Source organism: Petaurus breviceps, unplaced genomic scaffold (assembly GCF_028583685.1).
Source record: "Petaurus breviceps papuanus isolate PSGF00001 unplaced genomic scaffold, PetGlider_PUasm1.0 80, whole genome shotgun sequence".
NCBI lineage: Eukaryota > Metazoa > Chordata > Mammalia > Diprotodontia > Petauridae > Petaurus > Petaurus breviceps.
The window spans coordinates 20,921,706-20,946,133 of NW_027186540.1; the positions used below are offsets into that span (position 1 = coordinate 20,921,706).

Consider the following 24,428-nt stretch of genomic DNA (forward strand, 5'->3'; position numbering starts at 1 on the left):
TGCTGTATATTTTTGCCTGTTTATATGGCTAACAGAGGAAACATGAAACTTAACATGTTCAAAACTGGGCTCAAATTTCTATTAAAGATGGTGATAAGAAACTATATCATACAAAAACAAGAGACCAACAAACAAGATGAAAGACATAATCTACCATGAGGTAATCAATTAACAAACATTTATTTAGCACCAATTATGCGTTAGGCATTGTGTAAGGTAGTAACACTTAACACTTACTAGCTGTGTGACCTTGGGCAAATCACTGAACCCCAACTACCCTGCCTTCCTCCCTCCAAAAAGAAAAAAGATACCTACTTGCTGAGAGAGAAAGAGAGAGAGAGAGAGAGAGAGAGAGAGAGAGAGAGAGAGAGAGAGAGAGAGAGAGAGAGAGAGAGAGTGTGTGTGATGTGTGTGTGTGATAACAATGTTTCTTTTTGTCTTGGTTAAAGAACAAATTATTATCACTTTTTGATAATTGTGATCTGTGTGATGACAGCAAATTTCATTCACATTTTATTAAACCACAAATACTTTTACCCAGAAAATTAAATGTCATTAATTTAGAATTCCTAGACACTAGCTTGATGAATAATATTCTGTAGTGAAAGTGTGCCACATATTATTGAGAGAAATGATTACTAATAACCAATGATTTGGAAGGATTCAGAGTTCCCCCTCCCTTTTTCTAAAGTCCTGATTTGGAAGGTTCAGTCTCTGGAAGGACTTTGCAAGACCCCACCCTGGTAAGGTAGCTATTGTGTTCTGCCCAGGCTTGGGTGGGGCATAAATTCTTTGAATAGATGACCCAAGGCTGGGGACCGTCTGTATATGGAGGTAGATTCTCAGTCCTAAGGTGCCCATGTCACTCTCAGTCTCTCAATGAACACCTACTCTTAGAAGAGTATGTAGTGAGCCCACCGCCATGATTGTCTTTTGGTCTAAGAGCAACAGCCAAATAACCATCCTTTTATTGACAGAGTGCTGGTCTTATTAATAACATGACTAAATTACCCATAAATGTCATTTCTCAAACCTTTTTAATTCCACATTATCTGGTCTTAATTGCCATTTGCCTGGATTCTAATTATCATTATCGTTACAGATATTGTGAATATTGTGCACAGGCCTATGGAATTTCACTAAACATGTATAAAACAGAATTGGAAATAATTAAGTTCTTGCTATAGACTCTGGTAACACTGTGAAATGATGTGTGCATAACATGCACTGCTGGAAACTGGATTGTACTCATCATCTGCTGATCGAGCTGCATAAATTTTTTTTTTATCTTTTTCATTCTTAATGTGTGTTGTATTCACTAGTTGTGATCATTTACTTGTGCCTGATGTCATTGAAGGGCTAGTTTAGTGTGCTCTGTATTGCCTGAACTCTGGATGGGATGGCAATTGATTCTAACTATACCTAAAAGTGACATCAAACAGTGGTACCTAATTCTGTTTAAAGAACAATGGAAGGAGGCTTGATGCAGTTGTATTTGTTTCTTAATCTGTTAAAGAATATTAATAAAACCCTCCTTGTGGCAAAATATATGTGTACATATATGTATATAAACAGATAGCTGTATTTTTTATCAATATCTATACACACACCACCACCGGAAAAAAATAGGAAGCTTCACAGTGGTCAGTTAGGCAATTATTCAGTAAAAACTGCACTGTTTGGTAAGACATTCACCACTTCCTTCCTCTTTTCTGATGTAAACATAGGTGATCCTTCTCTTGAAGCTGTTTTTATTTCTGAACTCTTAATGTCATCATGGAACAATTTTCCCAAGACCATTGCAGACAAGTGTTTTACTGGGAGCCCACTGTGGAGTGTAAAACCCCACAAGCCCCCATAGAGGCTACTTTTTTTGTCATATTTTAAAATATTCCTTTTACATGGAGGCAGTGCCAACCACTTGAAGGTATGCTAGCATCATGATCTTAGGGACAATGGGAATGTGAATAAAGCAAGAAGTCATTTCTCTTTTTGTCATACTAGCCACTGAACCTAATTATTTGTGATATAGCTTTTGTTAAAAAAAGAAAGAAATAAAGATCAGTAATTTGGGGTTCAGTTGTTCCCAAGAGGGCTGATAGTATGTAGTCAATTCAGAACATTTGTATTAATGCTACTGTAGTGAACTGCAGCACCCAAACACTCCTGGTCTGTCCATAAGGTAAAAACAAAACAGCAAAAATGACAGCAAACTCTTGAAGGTCCACCCTCACATTTTCAATTGCTTATCTTATATGTCTCTACTGGGGTGTTTTGTCATCATTTTAAAAACTCAACATGTCAAAAACTAACCATATCTCTTTTTTCTCCAAACCTGCTTCTCTACCTGACTTCCTTATTTCTGGTTACAGCACAACCATCTGTGCCAGTGACTTGGGCTTAAACACCTGATTCACATTTGGCTCCACACTAGATGAGTAACCAAGTGTAATATTATGTGTTGGCTGTGGAGCCCAAAGTATGGAGAGGGGGTATTGGGGAGGAGTCTAGCGGCTATTAATTTTCCAGACTATGCCCAGGGACTAAGGCTCATGACCTAAGCACCATCATGGCTTCAGTCTGTTAAGTTATCCAGAGGAAATCTATGTGAGCTCTGAGTTCAAGATTTAGGGTTTGCTTAGGAGAATTATAGGGCTATTCATAAAACTAAATTATAACTCAATAACCCTGAGGGAGGTCTTTTAGCCTTCCACACCAGAACTACAGGGTTTTGGCATATATAATCTGTTAAATGAAAAACAAAAATCAACAGAAAACAATAAATTCCCAGAGTTGCCTCCTATCCCTTCTGTACATTGTTATTTCAAGTAATGATATGGCTACAGAAAAAAAGGAACACATTTATAAAAGATAAAAAGTTTAAACATTATCATCAGTCATGGGGAATAGAGCAATAAAAAAATTTTCAGCTCTGTTTGAACAGAGGGAGGAAAGAGAAAGGGGTAGAGGAAAGAAGATATCCCTGAACCTCATGGCTTCTTTGGTGATGGAGAGGAAAAGTGAAGAGTGAAAATATAATTCACCCTGCCTCAGCACAAGGTAAACACTTCCAGGCAATCTGCTTGAACTGAAAGTAAATTTGCTGTCCCTGCAGATCATTCTTTAAGCAGATCAGTGAGCCAGAGAGACCCCCAATTGCTCATAACCAATTTGGGGTAACAAATATTCTTCAATTGCAATCAGCTCACCACTGGCTCAGTTAACCTTCCATTTCCCTACCCTATCCCCAAACCAAAAATTTCTAGGCTTCCCCATCCCACTCCCATCTTCCATAGGGAGTTCACAGATCACATCATCCTTCAGTTCCCCTCCTTTCAGCAGGGTAAAACTATACTCACTAGACCTCCTGCTGAAACAGGGATTAACAAATGTTTCTTCAAAAGATCTTTTGTATCTAACATCTTTTCCACTGTCAATGCAACACCTCTGGTTTAGACTTTTGTTACCTGTAACTTGGCCTACTGCAATTGACTTACAACCTATTTCCTTAAATCTTTCCCACTTGTGACCCCTCCCACACACTACAGCCAGATTAATCTTCCTAATACAGAGTACTTAACACCATTTTCAATGACTCCCTCTCTGCCTGCCAAATTAAACCCAAACTCATCCTGGCCTTCAAAGCCCTCTATGATACAGCTCCAGTTCACCTTCCTAGCATCCTATCACGTTACTCTTAGCACATATTACGCTTTAACTGTATTTTTCACTGCGCTCTTCCTAACTTGCTAACGCGCTTGCTGCTCTTTCCTGTCTCTGTGCCTTTTCTCATACTATTTCTTCCGCTTGGTATCCCTCCCACACACTACTTTTTACCTCATAGATAGCATGGTATAGTGGGAAGTACACCTGTTGCCAGAACTGGTTCAAGTCCTTGGTGAGACTTATTAGCTATATGTCCATGGGAAAGTTTCATATTTCAAACTAATAAAAAAAAAAGGTTTATCAATACTTTCATTGAGAGGCACTATGGAATAGCAGATATATAGTTAGCCTCTAAATCAGGAAGATCTACCCTAAAGGAGGATTAATTAGACAAGGAATCCTGTTAAGAGATTAAAAGGGAGTGACTGTAGAGTCCTAAATACTAAAGAGTATTATAAAAATCTTAGTATAGTTTTCAGACTTAAAATCTTAAGCACATTTATTTAAGTGTAAATACCTTCAAGTTAGATTTAATGAACTGGTGCTTAATATTGAGTTTATAATAAATAAATCATTTAAAATGTATACTAGACCACACAATGTCATCTAACTCTAGATGGAGAGGCTGGGAAGATAAAAGGAAAACACCATTGCTCAAGAAATGAGGTGCCAACTTATTGATAAGAACCCATGTAATACGACAAAATTGTAAAGTAAGCAAAAATTTGTTTTCAGGACCATCCTAAACTCCCCTTTTTGGTCTACCCTCTTCCTTCCCCCACCTCTACTATCCTCTACTTTCTGCTTTCCCTTGGGTTCTATTGTTCCTCTTGGGGCTACCATATCCTATCGGCATCCCTTATTAGGGCCTTCTCAAGTCATCCTGTCTATAACTGGCTACTGGACTTTGCACACCCTCCCTCACTTAAATCCAATCACTTGTGTGTCATGGCATCACCTCCCAGATGTCATGGTCCTCTTTGAGAATGAAGGACAAACAACAGCAACAAACAATAACCATTCTCTCCAATCCAAATTCTACACATCTACCAAAGTGATTTTTTATTTTTTAAATTAAATTTTATGTTTATTTTTAGTTTACATCATTCATTACACGAGATTTTGAGTTACAAATTTTCTTCCCATCTTTCCCCTACCCACCTCCCCAAAACAGAGATCCCACTGTATACCCCCTCCCCCAACCTGCTTTATCCTATATCCTCTCCATCACCCCTCCAACTCTCTGGTAGGGCAAGATGGATCTCCATACCCCAGTGCTTGTATATCCCAGTTGCATTAATTTTAAATTAATTATAATTTTAATTTATATATAATATATAAAATTAATATAAATTATATATAATTTAATAATTATAAATATAAAATTAATAATAATATTTATTTAACATTTGATTTTAGAACTTTGAATTCCAGATTCTTTACGGTCCTCCCTTGTCACCCACCCTTAATGGGAAGATAATAATAGGTTGTACATGTGTAGTTATGAAAAACATCTCTATAGAGGATATATTGTGAAAGACTGACTATATTTCCCTCCATCCTATCCCGCCCCCCGACTTGTTCTATTCTCTACTTTGACCCTGTCCCTTTTCAAAGATGTGTGCTTCTAACTACCCTCCCCCCCAAAGTGCCCTCCCCTCCATCATCCCCCCTCTCATTCCCTTCCGCCCTACTCTCCTATAGGGCAAGATACCCTAGTTAGTGTGTATATCATTCCCTCCCTAAGCCAATGAGAGTAATTCAATTTCCTAATTAAATCAGAGTAAAGTTGACCCATTCCCTTTTGCCTTCCTGTTCTTCCCCTCCATTGTAACAGTTTTCCCTTGCCTCTTCTATATGAGATAATTTGCTCCATTCTGTCTCTCCCCATCTCGTCTCATATTCCTCTCTCAACTCTCAATTTCACCTTTTAAGTATCATCCCTTCCTATTCAATTGATCCTGTGCCCTCTGTCTATATATACCTGTACACATATATACACACACTCACATATATATATATTCATAGGCACATACACCCTCTTATATAGACATATGTATGTATATATACATACACACATACACACACACACACATACAAATTTATATTCCCTTCAACTATCCTCATACTGAGAAAAGTTTCATAAGTTACAATTATTGTTTTGCCATGTAGGCATGTAAATAGTTCAACTTTGACAAGTTCCTTATGATTTCTTTTCCCTGTTTACCTTCTCATCCATCTCTTGCTTCTTGTCTCTGAATGTCAAATTTTCTATTCAACTCTGGTTTTTTCGTCAAGAATGCTTAAAAGTCCTCTATTTCATTCAATGACCATATTTTCCCCCAAAACATTATACTCAGTTTTTCTGGGTAAATGATTCTTGGTTTTGTCTTAGCTCCTTTTACCTCTGGAATATCATATTTCAAGCTCTTTGATCCCTTAATGTAGAAACTGCTAGATCCTGTGTTATCCTGATTGTGTTTCCACAATATTCAAATTGTTTCTTCTTGGCTGCTTATAATATTTTCTCCTTGATCTGGGAACTATGGAACCTGGCTATAATATTTCTAGGAGTTTTCTTTTTGGGATCTTTTTCAGGAGGTGATAGGTAAATTCTTTCAATTTCTATTTTGCCCTCTGGTTCTAAAATATCAGGGCAATTTCCTTGAGAATTTCTTGAAGAATGATTTCTAGGTTCTTTTTTTTGATCATGGCTTTCAGGCAGTTCATAATTTTAAAATTATCTCTCCTGGATCTATTTTCCAGGTCAGTGGTTTTTCCAATAATATATATCACATTGCCTTCTATTTTTTCATTTGTTTGGATCTATTTAATAATTCTTGATTTCTCATGAAGTCATTAGCTTCCATTTGTTCCAATCTAATTCTGAAGGAATTATTCTCTTCAGTGAGCTTTTGAAATTCTTTTTCCATCTGTCAAATTTGGCTTTTTAAGGCATTCTTCTCCTCATTGGCTTTATGGGCCTCTTTTGCCATTTGAGTTAATCTATTTTTTAAGGTGTTATTTTCTTCAGTCAGGTTGTTGACTCTCTTTTCATGATTTTCTTGCATCATTCTCATTTCTCTTCCCAATTTTTCCTCCACTTTGTTTACTTGATTCAAAATCCTTCTTGAGTTCCTCCATGGCCTGTAATCAATTCATATTTTTCTTGGAAGCTTTTAGTGCAGGAGTCCTCACTTCATTGTCTTCCTGCCATTCCATGCTTTGATCCTTTTTGTCCCCCCAAAAAAGGAATCTAAAGTTGAATTGCTGTGCTTGCTTTGCTTCCTTTGCTTGATCATGTTGCCACTTAATTACTTGACTTTTGAGCTCTTTGCCACAGTAGAACTCTGCTTCCAGAGGGAAGAGCTTTGTCCCAAATTGTTGAGGTTTTCACAGCTATTGGAGCTATTAGGAGGGTGCCTTCTTTACAGCCCCCACGAGCTCTGGCACCTGGTCACACACCTCAGGACCACCACCCAAGAATGCGATCCAGATCCAGGCAGGTTAAAGCAAGAGCGGTTACCCTCTGAATGGTTGCTTGGCCCCCTACCATCTGCAGGCCAGGAGCTCTCAAGCAGCCACGTGGAAGCAGCTGCACAGCTGCCGCACCTCCACTACTTCTCACGCCCGGAGCAGAGGCCAGACTGCACTCCTAGTTCCAACAGAGTTCTACACTGTCATTTTACTTAGTCTTTGGCATTTATGGGTTGGTATTTCTGGAAACCATCAGAACTGCTAGTGATCTACTCTCCGGAAGTCTGTTCTAGCCTCTGCGGGTTGGGGCCACCCTGAGGCTAAAACCATGGGGTGGACTCAGCTCCCAGAGTGCTGCAATGGACCCTTCCTGTCTGCTTGCCAAGCTGCCTTCAGCAGGAGATTTGTTTCTCTTTGTCACTTTGTGGGTTCTATGGCTCTAAGATTTGTTTAGAGTCATATTTCATAGGCATTTGAGGTAGTTATGGGGGGAGCTCACGGAGTTTTCCTGCTTCTACACCACAAAGTGTTTTTTTAAAGCACCGTTCTGACCATCTCACTTCTCTGCTCAAGAACTTCCAATGACCCACTTCTAGGATCAAATAAAACTCATACATATGGCATTTAAAGCTCTTTTAAATTTGGCTGCAGCTTATTTTTCCAGACTTGTTATATGTTATTATTCTTTCTCATGCACTCTATAGTTCAGTATAGCTGGATCACAGAGTGGAGGGATGGGATTAAAATATAAGAAGACTAGATGGGTAAGAAGGGGCCAGTTGTAAAGGGCTTTAAATGCCAAACAGAGGATTATATATTTGATACTGGAGGTAATAAGGAGTCACTGAAGTTAAGTGAGTGGGGCACAGGCAGTGACAGGTTCAGACCTACAGAGTCAGGTCTGATCTTTAGGAAAATCACTTTTGGCAGCTACACGTAGAAGATGGACTGCAGTGGGGTGGGACTTCAGACAGGGAGATGACTATTATAATAGGCTACCATAATAGTCCAGGGGAAAGATGATCAGGGCTCAAGGCTAGGAGGCTGGGGGGCCATAGAGGAGAAATGTTGAGAAAGTAAAAATGATAAGATCTGACAATTTCTTCAAGGTCACACAGAGAGACAGTGGCAGAATCACGACTAGACTCTAGTTTCCCTTACTTTCTACTTAGGACTTGTTCCATTATGTAATACACGTGATTCAAGCTATAGCATAAACATAAAAGGAATGGCTTAATGAAAAATTATTATATATCATTCAAATTTCAAACACAAAGACTACGGTATAATAAACATCTTTCCTATATGCTTGAGCAAAACATAACTGCCACCTTGTGGTAACTTTCTACTAATGCAGACTACAACTGCTGGCTTATCTCACAAACATAAAATTTCACAATACATGAAATAATGTACAAAAAGCCTTGTGTGGATGTTAGCCTGTCTACTAAAACTATGGTGTATTTTGGAGTCTGGAGACGAGCACAAGAGAAGTAAGAGAAATTCAGGCCATAAACAAACTCTGAGAAATGTTTTCTTTGTACAGGCTCATGAACATTCAGGGGGAATGGTCATAGGATCACAGCTCTAAAGTAGGAAGGGTCCTCATAAGTATTTAAGTCCAGTCCCTTTAATTTATAGATGAAGAAACAAAAGCTCAAAGAGATTAAATAACTTGCCCAAAGTCACAAAGGCAGCAAATGGAAGAGCCTGGAAGAGAATTCAACCCACCAATCAATCAACAAAAATGTATTAAGTACCTACTCTGTTCCAAGTGCAGTGCCTGGTATTTAACAACAATGAAACAGTTCTTGCTTTCAAAGATCTTGCATTCTATTGGGAAATGCAACATGCACGTATTAAAGTGTATGTAAAACAGATAAAAAAAACAAATACAAAGTGGGAGGAACTACAATGGGGGCTGGAGGAACAGGAAAGGTCTCAGGCACAAGGCAGCATGTTAGCTGAACTTTGAAGGAAACTCCAGATTCCAAGAGGAAGAGGGAAGGAGGGAATGGAGGAAATCTATCAGAGGAATGGGAGTCAGCCCATGCAAAGGCATGAAGATAGAAGATGGAATGTTACATATGAGGAATAACTGAGAATCATTTGGCTTGATCATAGAGTATACAAAAATGAATAATATGAACAATAATGTTGGAAAGGTGGATATAGCACGACTTTGTACTTTGCCATAGCTATGGTAAGCTATGTGAACAGGTCCAAAATCAGCCACAGGATGAAGTAGGCTTTTCACTTTTTTGCCCTATCAATGAATGAATGAATGAAAAGCACTTATTAATAGTTTAATAGCTGCCAAGATCTAGTTTAAGTGCTAGAAATACAAATCCAAAAGTCTCTAATGACTCTCTAAATGAGTTTATGTTCTAATGGGGGAGCATGTTATAAATAAGGACGCAGTGTCCAGGAAAGGGATTTTGTGTCAGTGAAGACTCAAAGATGGTGGGTCAGTCAAGCTCAAAGTAATGATGATTTGATTATAGTTCTGAGAACAAAAGGTAGAGACAAAGGTATACCCACGACTGAAGGGAAAATAGTAAAGAGAAAGTTGAATGGTGCCAGGTAGTGCCACGATTGAATTAGCTCCTCTCAGGAATGGTCTCTGGAGGTCCAGTTTGGAAGGTAGAGTAATAGCAGGTAGCAGGGCAGATAATGGCCAAATAAAAAGACTTCATGGCTTACTAACAATTAAAATTCCAAATAAATCGGTCAATCACTAAGTATTTATTAAGCTCCTACTGTGTGACAGACATTGAACTAGGCACTGGGGAATAGGGATACATGTACAAAGAATAAAAGATTCCCTACCTGCAATGAGTTTACATTCCCATGGGAGATATACAGCATAAATATAAAGCTAAAACATACAAAGTAATTAGTAGTGGGATGGAGGGCACTAGTATTTGGAAGGACCAGAAAAAGTTTCATGTAGAAGATGGTGTTTGAACTGCCTTAAAAGGAAGAAACAAGTAGAGAAGGTGTACATTTCAGGCAGAAAGGGAATCAATTATCAGGGAATAAAAGTACTACCTTGTTGCAGTGAGGGTCCAGATAAGGTTGGATAATATGATTTTGTAATGTACCCAATTAACAGGCTTTGCAGGATTTCCTCCAGCTTCATTCAATAACTGTGAGTAGGCACAGAAAGAATATGGTAGGAACAATCCAGGGCTGAGGCTGGCCAGAGGACAACGGGGTGAGGGATTTAAAAGCAAAGGACAGTGTGGAACTGAAATAGCTAACTAGAGGATTAAGACTGAAGAAGGAGAAAAGTGAAGTCAGAGCAAGGGTAATGGCCTGGGAAAGTATTCACTAGTACAGGGAATAAAGGTTTTATGGAGGACAAAGAATGGATGTAGGAGTGAAGCATGGAGAGAGGTGGAATGAGATGAGGTTATGATTAGATAGAAGATCAAAAATTGTATACCTGGGAGAAAAGGTAAAAGAAAATACCTTGCTTCTTCCCCAATGTTGACTTCCTTTAGACTCTTACAAAATAAGGGAGCATGTCAAAGATAGGATTTTAATTATATCAAAAAAGAAAGAAAGAAATCTGGGATATTATTTTTGTCAAGTACGAATCACATCCCTACCCCTGAATTGTTCAGGATTAAGATTGGCAATAACCCTGGCCCCAAAATCGAAAGGCTCAGGTGGGGCTGGGCTCAGTTCCCAGCTTGATGTGATAGCCCTTTCCTGCCACCCTGCCAGGCTGCCTCAGGGGAAAATTTGTTTCTCTCTGCCACTTTGTGGGTTCTGTAGCTCTAAAATTTTAGTCATTTTTTACATGTATTGGAGGAGGTGGAAGCCAGAGCCTTGGGGAAGTCCTGTTTCTACTCTGCCATCTTGGCTCTGTGCCCCCCCTCCCCCAAGACCACAAAAAATGCTTTCTCTCTGGATTTTTACAGTTAATGATTTTTTCAAAGTTTATTTTTGTCTTCCAAATTTGATAGAAACAATGAATTATAAAGATATGCTTGATAAACTTAAAAGCATTAGGAAGGATTATTTTGCTTTATATTTTTCCTTCAAAAGATCAATTGTAAAAAAAAGTACTGAAGAAACTATATACAAGGGATCTGTGATTTACTCACTTTAGGGAAAATTTCCCACCAAAGTAAATTACAACCCATCTATGACTTGCAGTAAAAAGGTCCTAGGACTGAGAAACAGAGATGGAGTGACTTGCCTAGGATTACCCAGGTAGTAGCAAAAACAGATCTCATTCTCCTGACACCAAGTCTGGTTTGTTATCCACTACATTCCATTGTTTTTAAAGGAAAAATAAGAAAACAAATAGTAGCAGTACCATACATCTTAGTAGTAGTAGTTTCTCACATAATTCTAGTGAATTTTAAACACTTTATATAATCAAGAAAAAATTTCCTAGGACAGTCATTCATTTTGCTTAAAAGGAGGTATATAAGGAAATATATTATCATATTATTTGGAAATATATTTGTTGAAAATATATTTATCATATAGCTTGATGTATCTAGAAAAGGGCTAACCTCAGAAATGTTCTCAGTCTGAATGGCTACAGGGAATGCTTAAATCCCACCCAGGTCTTGGGTCCACTCAATATGTTTCGGGTTCCCCAAATTTGAATGTTTATACTTACATGTCAATCAACCTAAATTTGAATGTTTATGCCTATAGATACACATCTCAGTAGATTGCCAGGAAATGGCCCTATATTGCCAATGTGATACCCACAGTGGCTTTTATGAATATGTATGCATATTTCCAGGTTTGAATTGCAATATTTAACAGACTCTCTTCTTTGAAGACAAAACCAAGATACTTATTCAAACACCAGAAAGCCAAATCCACCATGGTAATAAAGAAGTTGGTACACATAACCAATGCAGGAAGCACCACCATCCCCAAGCCTTCCTTCTATCAGGCCTCCCCACAAACAAGCTCCCTTAGGCCAAATGCCCCTCCCTCACCTACCTAGCTGCTCTACCTCTCTCTGCCTCTTCTCTCTCTCAGCTCCACCTTACTCTACCATTTCCTGCCCCACCCCTTGGGTAAGCTCCACCCACTGAAGGCTCCATGTGACCCATACTCAAAATAGGTCATTTAAGCCTATTCATGGGCAAGAAAGATCTTCCCATTCCATTAACAATACAGGCCCACTGTACAAAAACAGCTTACCTGTTTAATGCAGTTGGTTTGAATACTCTTAGAGCCCTTATTCTAAATAAATCTCATTTCAGAATTATTTCAGAATTTGGGGGTTCATTGTTATGACTATTAGATGCTTACTAGTGTGACAGTGATGGCTAAGATTTCTTGCCTATAAGCAGTTTAGTACATCACAGAGATAGTTTGATGCATCACAGAGAATGAATTATTGTTAACTAAAGAGTGTGCTATGGGTCTATAAAAATTTTGACAGTTGTATATGAAGTTTTATTGAATTTTTAAAGTGCTTAAAAGTTCTTTGATAATAATTTTAAAAGAGGTATGAATATAATTTTTATAAGTGAAATAAGACAATGAAGTCTAAAAAACTGTAAATAATTCATCTAAAAGTAAACATACTGACCTGCTCTTGAAGATGAAGAGGAAACACAGAAGAATGAAGCAAGGTAAATAAACTTAAAACAACTCTCAATATGCATACAATGGTCAGCAAAATCATCCAGGACCTTTGACCCCCTATCCAGTCTTAAGACATCCTCATCTAACTTCTACAATGTCCTAATTTTTACATTCTGAGACAAGTGGAACTTCTGAAGTTCAGATTTGGTGTTATAATTATTAATGGTAGCAAAACAACAATAATAAGTTGTGACTACATGAAGGAGAGAGCTGGAATTCATTGGAGAAGGTGGTCATGGAAAGGAGAGGAAATGAGGGTGGGGTTGCGTTATAGACTCCTAGACTACTGAAAATAGAAAGAAACTTAAGAGATCACATAATCTAGCCTCCTTTTTCGGATGGAGAAACTGAAGGTGAAGTGACTTGCCCCAAGACACAGAGAGACTGAAGGGGTAAGGAAAAGGAAAGCAATATTTACTAACATGATATCTATACATACATATACACATGTATATGTGTATATTAACGTATATTTATATGTATGTGTACATGTGTATATATGTGTGTGCATGTATGTGCATGTGTGTTTATAGATATATGTTTTTCCTATTTCAAAAGCTCACTGAATTCTTGGCCTCCCTTGCCTCTATTCGCCCCCAGTTCCCCTCTCCTTTACCTCAGGACCTAGCGCATAAGTTTCGGACTCCGTTTCCCACATGTTCTTCCCCCACTACTCCCATATTCCTTTGGCTCATTTTCTTACTTTTTCGGCAATACAGACCCTCTTCCCTTGCCCCTTTCTTTCCAGTGCTGGTTGCTTCGACTTTGGGAGTTTCTGTCCTTTTTTCGCACCAATGGAGGAGCCCAGGGCTCTCTCTAGGGCTTCAGCCACTGCGTCTCCTGTACCCATGGAGACCACGTAACTCCGACGCGCCAGCTGTTTCCAGGTTTCCTATTGGCTGGCAAGGGTCCTCCGCACCCCTCCTACAACTATAGACCAATGAGCTCGAGGCACAGGAAACAACCAGTCAGCTGCGAACTAACAAGCTTCCCTTCTTATTTCCATCCTCCCCCAGCAATTCGTCTCTCTGGTTCAGGCGCAGTCCTTCTGGGACTTGTAGTTTCTTGAGGGCCTAGAGTCGCACACTCCTTATACAGTTCAGAACTACCTATCCCGTCTGCCCACGGGGTTATTGAGGGGTTGGGGTTGGGAATAGTGAAAAGACTCCCTGTGGTTGAAGACTGGAATTCCGACCCGGGTTTTTAATTGTGTCTGGGGTCCTGGAGTTGGTAGTGGCGGGCGGGGCGGCGCAAGGTAGACAGATTGAGGGGGGGGGGGGGGGGTTGGTTTATGGGGCTGGGGGGGGGGGGTTCTTTACAATCCTCGCCGACCCGTCGTGCCTTCTTTACTCCTTTAGCCTCTCCGGGTCAGCGGTGGTAGGGTCAGCCGCGGCCAGGGAATCCCAGCGCGGGGCTGTGGTGACCTCGGGTCGGGCTTGAGCCGGGGTCATGTTTGTCCCCGGCCCCGGCTGGTGGCGAGGCGGCCCCCAGCCCGGAGCCTTAGGGCTATGGGCCCGGCTCCGGGCTGCCTCGGCCCCGGTGGCAGCACGCCGAGCCCACCCGGCCAGACCCTACAGCCTGTTGGAGAGGAGCAGCTTGAACCAGCAGACGATCGCTCGCAAAACCCCGCTCAAGGAGTGGACGCTGATTGTCAACCCGTTCGGGCGGCTGCAGGCGCGGCTCCCGTGTGACATCGCCGTGAGACCCCTAGACCCTTACCACTACCCTGACGCCGACCGGGTGCTGGTCACGGTGAGCGGCGTGGAGGGCGGCAGCCTGGACCTGGACAGCATCCAGGTGAGGTACGACGAGGCCCTGAAGCAGATGGCCATCGTCTCGGACAGCATCGGCCACCAGGCCTCGGTGGAGGTGAAGGTCCCCATCAAGTTCGGTAAGTGGGGCTAAGGGTGAGGGGTCTCTGGCCCCCGGGGTTCGCAAGGTCACGAAGGTCGTCGGATGGTTTGTTCAAGTTTACGCAGGTGATAAGCCTTGATTCCAAACTCGACGACCTTTTTCTCTACATTACAGCCTCCCTAGTCCTGTTAATATTACAATATTAGTAGAATAATAATAGTAGCTAGCATTAATATAGTGCTTTAAAGTTTTCAAAGTGCTTTTCGTTTGTAATCTCATTAGATCCTAAAAATAAAAAGTAAAGGCACCTAGACATTTATTTGACTTCCAAAGTAAAGAAGGGTGTGCTTTACATTGTGTTAAATCTCTGGATCCCAGACGTAACAAGACCTAGGTAGTTATTGCCTGCTAAAGCAAAGGGGCTTGGGTGCCGCACTTGTTATCACATTTGATCTTAAAAGTAACTGTTGGCTTAGGCGTTTATTGACCGCTAATTAGGGTCAATGGACCTCCACTTTACATCTATGCCCTATGATTCTGATTAGCACTTAGCTAATTAGTTAATTGACTGCTAAGGGAAAGGGACTCATATTGTGATCAGTTTTGGCTCCAGATTGCTGTTTGATCACTTCAGATTCCATGTGTTCCCTTTCAGATTGACATTCTGCTAAGTTTAAATTTATTTTAAAGGGCATGATTATGTGCTTAGATGATAGGGTATTTAAAATTGAAATGGAGATATGGTTTGATAATGACAAAGGGATTGCCATCCTCTCTGGTATGATACATCAATTACAATACCATTTCCAATTCAAAAAGTGTATTTTAAAGCCACCAGAAGCAACATGGGGGCAAACAACTTTTTCAGCAGATGATTGGTAGAGGGCACATATTTTCTGCAGAGTTTAGATTTCTCAGTTATTACAAAAGATGGAATTCTGAACAGTTTCATTTCTTGGAGACTTCAAATCCAACTAATAATGACACTCTTTAGATGATGTTTTAGATGTTTTTATGGTTCTAGTGGACTGATGTAATTGTGAAAAGATTAACTCACTTTGGTCTCCTTTACTTCACATTGGACTTAAAGTCAGGTTCAGATTTTAGCTCTGCAACTTACAAAGATTTGTGACCTTAATTTCTCAGAACCTTAGTTCTCATGGTGTTGTGGGTAGCCTACTGGATTTGGACCCAGAGGACCTAAGTTCCAGTTCTGGAACCGCCAGGGAATAATCTGTGTGACTTTTGAGTAAGTCCCTTCATTTCTTTGGGCCTCAGTTCCTTTATCTGTAAAATGAGGGAGTTAGATTAAGTAACCTCCAAGGTTACTTCCAACTCTAGCTCTGTGGTCCTGTCACTGATATTTAAACATACTACTTGTCTTACTAGGCTTTTATAAGCTTGGGAGATGATGAGTGTAAAGAGTCATTACTATTTAGAAAGTAAAAGTAGAGGTCTTCATAGGATGACTGACTAAACATTTGGGAACTATTAGCCAGTTAGGTTTTGCAGAGCAGCCTCTAGATTTTAAAGCAATATCATCCACTCACTGAGGTTGTTCTTTTAAAAAACTTCTTCCAACTTTGCTGAACAATCTCATAACTAACTTAAATTACCTATTATTATTATTTTTAAGCCAATATTGAATAGAAAGTTTAGGGGACAGCTAGGTGTCACAGTGAATGGAGCACCGGCCCTGAAGTCAGGAGGACCTGAGTTCAAATCCGGCCTCAGACATTTAACACAAAAACTAGCCATGTGACCTTGTGCAAGTCACTTAACGGCCAAGTGCCCTCCAAAAAAGCAAAAAAAAAAAAAAGAATTAAAAAAAAGAAAGAAAGTTTATCTACATTACTGGGAAATTGTTTGATGTATTAACTACCCAGATTTTCAGAGCTTATGTGTTAGCACATCTGATTGTTCTTGTTTCAAATGTTACCTTGGGTTTTCTAAGGCAGTGCCAGCTGAGCTTAAGATCTGGCAGGACCTATTAAAGTAGAAAAACTTTGAATATTAATAAGGTGACAAATGACTTGTCTATTTCGTGAGAAGGACTTGCCCAAATGTAGAGAGGCTCCAGGTGATAAATTACTGGAGAAACAGCCATTCATGAGGGTGGTTTATTAAGGTATGAGGAGAAGGGTTGTAAAATGCCTAGATAGAAGAAGTATGCACTGTGAAAAAATCATGGCCCCTTGAAAGGAGCGGGTAATAACAGTGCTTGACTCTTGGATATATATGGAGGGAGATGCCATTATTTCTCAGTATTCTGTAGCTTACATATTAAATGTCAGTGTCCTTTGCTTTACAGAGCCATTGTGATTTACTCAAAATTTGTTTGATTGGTAGAACCAAGAATACCTTATTTTCCAGTCTTGCAGCTATTTACACATCAGCAATGGTGACCTTGGCATTTTTTTTAGCATTTCTTATTTTCAGGGCACTTTATGGTCACTTAATTTCAGTGATTGTCCATTTAGTCGGTGTTGGTTACCATTCTGAAATGAGAAAGCTCATATTACTTAATCCAATGCAGAACAAATTTAGTATTTTAGACAAAATTTAAATTTATAGCCCAAGTTCATGTTTAGTATTTGTTTAATACTGTTACTTTGACATTTTGGAAAGGACATGATTTTGTTGGTGTGGTATTTTCTTTACTGATGTAGATTGTAACCCCTTTACATTGCAATGGCCCTGGTAGGGAGAAAAATCCTGTACCTGATGGCCACCTTTCACTTAGGCTTGTTCTAGGACAATAGACTCACAATACCATAGTCAACACCTTCTTTTCTAACTTGTTAAGACCTGGCGGATTAGGTCTTTTTCTGCCATATTCTCCAACTTAACTTCATCTTGACATGATAAGTTGTCATACTTGTTGGGAACTGAAAATGTCAGTAATTACAATCCTAGACCATTTCCTTGAGCTATAGAGACAGCAATTTCTACCCACAATAGGCCTATAATGATACATCAGAATGTGAGTTTAGTGGAGGACTTGTTTAAAGTAGTACTACACATGTATATAATAAAAATAAGAACTCACATTTACATATTAAGGTTTGCAAAACTTTCCATAAAACATGGTATAGTACACATATATTTTTAAATAAATAAAACAAAGATCAAGAGATGTGAAATGATTTGACCTTTGTTACCTAGTGGGTGGAGGTAAAATCAAATCCATATCTTAACATTTGAAAGCACCTCCTTCTAATTTTTTTTGATCTGAGCTTTAAGAAAGTTCTCATCTCAGTGAAGCAGAGGTGTATAGACTAATCAGAATCATCTGCAGATATTTGTATTAATAAGGCCTCAAAAATAGTTATGAAGTATAAAAATGTAGGAGGCTGAGACCACACTCCCTTAGCCATGTCAGTGGTTGGTTGATCTGTCAATCTATATGAGGCTCAGTATGTAGAGATTTTTGTAGGCTGGCTGGCCTAGTACTGTTTGGGTATGCTTGAACATGCTTTTTCTGGGCACAGTTCAAATTTGTATCTTCCTTTCTTTATCTATTTTCAGAACTTGTAAAGGGCACCTTCCATATACATCCAGTCTTATACTATATGTATATACGTATGCATGTGCACATGTGTATTTGTATGGACATATTTACATGCATGTGTGCCTGTGTATAATTTCTAATTAATTGGTAAACAATTATTTATTTTTATTTTTTGCTTTTTGGAGGGGGGAAGGTAGGGCAATTGAGGTTAAGTGACTTGCCCAATGTCACATGGCTAGTTCTTTGTGTTGTGTCTGAGACTGGATTGGAAATCAGGTCCTCATGACTCCAGGTGCATTCACTACCAGTGCATTCACTGCACCACCTAGCATCCCTAAAGAATTATTTTAATTCAGAAATTACCTTCTCTATTCCTGACTGTACTTTTTGGTTGTTGGTTCTAACAATGATGGTTTTCAGGTGATATTTTAGATATTTTTATTGTTGTTCGAATGGACAGATATAACTGGAAGGATTAATAAATTAGTTTACTTTGACCTCCTTTACTTCCTACAGATACTAATCCTATTCCTGTTTTGTTTCATTTCTTCTTTATGTATTATATAAACCAATTGCTCTAATTCATAGCTCTCACTCTGGTACTGATAAATTCTCTAGGAGAAACAGCACTGTTGTCTGCCATGGCTCTTCTGGAAATTTGCCTGTTTCTGTCATGTTTGCCATCCCACCCAACAAGCATTGAGGATTTAGATCCTTGAGGAATCGAGTGAGTAGAGGGAAGGGAGTTTTTCTCCCTCCGCACCCCCTGCTTTCTCAGAGAATAGAGGAATAGAGAAGTATTTCTGCCAACCAATAAAGGTTGTCCATTTTGATTATGTTGCTTTAAGATAGGATCTCCTAGTCTTTGGTGGTAATCAGTATTTACCACCCCACTCTCTCTAGTAGTTTCAGATAGTAGTTTTATAAATTTCAACAAGCAGGAGCTGCCCTTACAAGGGTGTTGAAAATTCCTTTTGAACCTTCTGAAGAAAGAATGTGACATGTAAGCATAAATCCCTGTCTGCCAAACTATGGGACCTTGATTTCACTGTAGTTAAGAAGCATACTGTTTGTTTGTTTAAACATATACAGTATTGTTTGTTTAGTTTCTTATTGGTGTAGGCTTAGAGAGGGCATCTAGTTATTAGCATGTGACTTAATCTTAGTTTTCTTTTCTCTTGGTTGTTCTCAGAGTTGTTTAGTCTCAGACCATCTCTGATACTGTGGGTGCAGTGGGGTAACACTAGATTCTAGAAGTTTATTACCATTGGAATGCAGATTCTGTAGGGTTCCACCAGATGGAAAGGCTTCAGGTATGAACCAGTAGGCGAAATAGAAGTCTGTTGTCTCAGGAGCAACCTAGTTAGTTACAGAGAAGCAAGTTACCTGAGGGCTGGCTTCCAGATAATTGTTGGGGGACAGGGAGAGAACCATAATGACTTTTGAGGACAGTCCTGAGGCATGGAGAAGTCACAAGTCTGTAACAGGAGGTCGAGGGTAGGGAGGAAAGGAGAGGTCTTAACAATGCTCAAATTTTGGATCTCTGAAGTATAGGGTAATAGCGAAGATTTGTCCTCTAGATCTCTCTGAATTGCAGAAAATGTATTTCTTTTCTTTGGTTATCTAGGATCATGCTATTAGTAAACATGGCTGCAAAGCTATTTCTTCACTTCTTAGGAACTGGGAACTATACACGGCAATAATGGGACTGCTTTTCCTAGTTACTTCTTCATTCTGCACTGGTTTTCAGATTTGACCATGGAATGAATGATCTTTCCATTATCCAACTGGGAAAAAGAAATCATATTTTATTTTTGATGCATTTCATTCTTTTGGCAAATGAATTTCATTAATATAGTATTTTTTTCCTTAGTATCATCCCATATGTGCTTAGGGATAGACAGATAAGGTGACTTCACAGCCCCATGTCCAGACTCATAGTAATAAATGCCTCATGTAATATTATTAGTCAGACTGATACCTGTCTCAAACAGGCATTCCCTTGAAGAGTAGAGAATGAGTAGCTTCCTCCCCTCTCTGCCTGGCCACCGCAGAGGGTTAAAATAGTGGAGCTCTTTCAGACACCCACCATAGGTTAACTGGTTTTTGTTTTTTGTCTTGTTCTGTTTTGTTTTGCTTTTTGGAGGGGGGAAGGCAGGCCAATTGGGGTTAAGTGACTTGCCCAAGGTCACACGGCTAGTAAGTGTAAAGTGTCTGAGGCCAAATTTGAACTCAGGTCCTCCTCACTCCAGGGCTGGTGCTCTATTCACTGCTCCACCTAGCCTCCCTTAAGGTTGACTCTTTTCATTGTGCAGTTTTCCAGTAGCAGCTCTGCCTTTTAGGCCAGACCTGGTGTGGACTGCCCTGCTCTCTGAGGAGCTGTCCTTGAAGGGATGTTGAAATCCCCTTACTACCTATTGGCCAGTGTACTAACTTGTGTTTCCCTCTTCGTTTCTAGATTTGAATATCAGGACATCAGGAACTGGCAGTGTAAAGGTGCAGGAAGCTGAATGTGATGATTGTAGAATAGAAACTGAACAAGGGGTCAGCATCGTGCAGTCAGTTAAGGTATGTAGATATGTCAAATTTTTCTAAACTTGTTTACTATTTAAACAAACTCAAACTTGTAATATTTGCTGTGGTAGTAAGTCGAAGACTTACTAATGCTATTGATATTTAACATGCACAATCAGTCACTTTTCAGAAATTCTTCAACTTTAGTTTTAAGTGAGCTCTGCTGGTAAACCACTCTGGTGGAAGTATAATGGTGATAGACTATTTTGAGGATTTCTCTTTGATTTTCTCATATCTAAAGTGAGTAATGCTCCCCAACTATGTTGAGAACAGTTCTTTAAATTGTTGAAAAAAATATTCCCACAGGAATGTTGTCTGAAGTGTTTTCTAGAGGTCTCAGAGGTAGCCTGGCCTAGTGCAGGGGTGGGGAACCTGTGACCTTAAGGCCACATGTGTGTGACCCTCTAGGTCCTTGGGTGTGGTCTTTTGACTTGAATCCAAGTTCTACAGAACAAATCCTTTTCTTAAGGGGATTTGTTCTGTGAAGTTTGGATTCAGTCAAAGGAGTGCACTTGACCTAAGGGGCCACATCTGGCCTTCAGGTCGCAGATTCCCTACCGTGGGCCTAGTGGATCACTGACCAGCCTCAACGTCAGGAGGAGCCTGGATTCAGTCCTTGCCTGAGTGACTAGTAGGACCATGTGATGCCAAACGCTTTCCCTCTCAGTGCCCTAGGCAGCTCTGTCTTGAATTTGTGAAATAGTTACCTACTTCACTGGTAAAGAGAGCTTTTCTCTATTATCTTCCTACACTAATGGAATCATGCGTCTAGTTTAAAAAAAAGTGAAAGAAAACTAGAGAGGTCATTCATTTTATACTATAGATACATACCTGAGTAGTTATATACAAATGGACTTATAGTTTCTCTATAGGAAACTCATTATTTATAGGAACACTTTGATGAATATTTAACAAACATTTGACCCCTGATTTACATATTTAACCCAATAGGGAAATCTTAATTTTCTTAAAAATCAGATGTGTATTACTTTTAGTGACAATTCATTATAATAATATGTAGAAAAATACTGTATGTGGAGGATAAGTAAACTTTTGAAACAAAAATTTTAAATACTGGAGAAAACATTTTAACTTCAGTCGTAGAGTGTTGCCTGACTCATTTTAGGCAAGGGCAGTCAGTTTAACACTGTCCTTATCATTAAGGGAGTTTTAAGGAAGGCCTCAAGTAAGTTAAGTATTTTTTCCCCCTTCATATTCAAAATCCATAGCTATATCAGAAAGACAGACTGGGAGAGAGCAAGGAAAATGTCACATCTGTGACTTGGCTGTGTGAGGAGAAATATGGGTTTTAATAAAAAGCTTCTTGGATGTTTTAATTCTTGAAAAAAACTGTTTATCAGGTAACTTATGGTTTTCTGTAGTTTCATTGTTAAATGCATGCTTTCTACCATTTAGCAGTTTGGGAGCTTTAATTATTTGGGCAGCTCTTAATTATTTTAAAGATTTCCAATTTTTAAATACACACAGCTTCTCTGCCTGGATATTTTGGGGACATTCTTCCTTTTTTGCCCCTGAGGTTGATCTATTTTCAGACTACACAAATATGTTTTAACAGACTAACTCAAGCAATAGCCATGTGTGGAACATACCTTAAGAAAGTAAGAATTCATTTTAAGTGTAAAATTTGTTTTACTCAAAAATATGTCTCAAATTAGCTTTGCTTATCCCAGCATAGTCTCAAAGTAGCTCTTTATTTAAAATTTAATTTTACTTCAAGTGATTTATTTCAGAAAACATTAGAAAAGAGTAGGAATTACTTCTGGAACCTTGTGTAGCTCTATGTAATTATGGTGAGTTAATCCCTTTTTTCTAGTTGAAATTGTTTCAGAAAACTGTTTCAATTTCTGTTTCATTGCCACTAGGTGGCAATGAAGACTTTGAAGGCAGCCCTCTCATTATGTGTGATTGATAGGATTACTATATTGGTCTTTGCAGCTATTTACTTCAGAAATGTGACTATATACGTAATGAGCTGTTTTAAATTTTTTTTCTTTCCTTTATTTTTTTTATTTTTTAGTTTACATCATTCATTTTCACAAGATTTTGAGTTACAAATTTTCTCCCCAATTTTCCCTACCCACCACCCCAAAACAGTGTTCCCACTGAATATCTCCTCCCCCCAATCTGCTGTCTCCCATATCTTCCCCCATTCCTCCTTCGGGTTTCCAGTAGGTGTTTTAATTTTCAAATAAGATCATGATGAATCTTTTTGATGCTTTGAATTATTTTCGTTTTTTAAAAATTTCTTGTATTTTTCATTTTTATTTCTGCAGTAGCCAAATCTTTGATCAGTTCACTAAAAGAGGGATAAGCCAGTGAAAATGAATCCCCACCATTACAGTTGAATTTAATATTGCTTTGACTATTCCTTGGGAAAGTTATCTCTTTGGCATAGAACCCAAAGAAATGAATGTTCATGAGAAAATTACCAAACTCTCTATACCTTTACTTCTACTGGGGTGAAAACCCTATGAATTCTTAAGGATGCTTAATGATGTGAATATTTTGAGGCTTCTTAGGTGTCTATTTTCTTTTGTTTTCTTATTCATATGTTTTATACACATTTAGCTTGAGAAGCTAGGTGTCAATGTAGACCACACTTTCCTTGCTAACTTGAGGAAAAGTTGGACCCTGATCTTTTCCCTCCATTCATTTCCCTGTTATATCACTGTACTTTCTAGTCCACAGTCAGCAAGGCACGGAAAAATAAATTGTTCCAGACAGCTGTCAAGTAGGGGGAGGCATATGAAAGACATTCCCCATAATAATTTGGACTACTCTGTTCATTTACATGGGACAAGAGGCCAAACTATTACTAACATCTAATAACCAGTGAGTGGTTTGTATGTCACATGAACATCCCACTGGGAACTTCAAGATTCACCTGTCCTATCCTTTGGTGTTTCAGGGAGGGAACAGACAGTATGTACAGATGTTATGCATGCATGTGCATGCAGGAGTATGTAGGCTGTAGGCATATGTCTCTTTTTTTCTTTTTGCAGACCTTAATGTTTTTATTTATTTTTAGTTTTCAACATTTGCTTTCATAAGATTTTGAGTTCCAAATTTTCTTCCCATCTCTGCCCTCCCCCTTCTCCAAGACTGCATGCATTCTGATTGCCCCTTCCCCCAATCTGTCCTCCATTCTATCCCTACTTCCCCTTGTCTTATTCCCTTCCCCTTCTATTTTCTTGTAAGATAGATTTCTATACCCCATCGCCTGTGTATCTTATCTCCCAGTTGCATGTAAAAAAATTAACTTTGATGCTTTGAATTATTTTGATATTCTGATAGTAAACAGTTGGCTCTTGATATGAGAGTCATTTCCAGATCAGTGGTCAGTGTACATTCAAAATACTGACTTATTAGAGCAAGAAATCAAAGGCAACACCAAGTTACAAGACAAAAAAAAACAAACAAACTGATATGGCAGTTCCATCATAACCTCTTTTAACGAGCCATTGAGACTGAAAAATGGAACATGGAATCAAAGAACAGACATTGATACCATCACTATTTCTTAAAGTTAAGCTGATAAAAATCAGTCACTATATCAGGGAGAATAAAATGCTTAGAAATCATCTCAGCCAGCAGTCATTTGATCTTGTCAATCGTAGAGATATAACAGCCAAGGGAAGCACAAGTTTAGAAAAGTTATGTTGGTAAAATCTTACAGAGGTTGATGGTGGAAGAT

The 24,428-nt window shown here is 39.0% G+C and overlaps 2 protein-coding genes across 3 annotated transcripts in view; one reads left to right on the forward strand and one right to left on the reverse strand.

Annotated features, from left to right (window-relative positions):
- Positions 1-24,428, reverse strand: part of LOC138176042 (coiled-coil domain-containing protein 146-like) — a 245,551-nt gene that overhangs the window by 164,952 nt on the left and 56,171 nt on the right. The window lies entirely within an intron of this gene.
- Positions 13,907-24,428, forward strand: part of LOC138176041 (protein FAM185A-like) — a 65,489-nt gene continuing 54,967 nt past the window's right edge. For both annotated transcript variants that reach the window (XM_069106782.1, XM_069106783.1), the window contains exons 1-3: positions 13,907-14,029; positions 14,133-14,665; positions 20,598-20,707. In XM_069106782.1, coding sequence (XP_068962883.1) covers positions 14,224-14,665; positions 20,598-20,707 — 552 coding nt within the window. In that variant the 5' untranslated portion in view covers positions 13,907-14,029; positions 14,133-14,223. The remainder of the gene's footprint in view (positions 14,030-14,132; positions 14,666-20,597; positions 20,708-24,428) is intronic.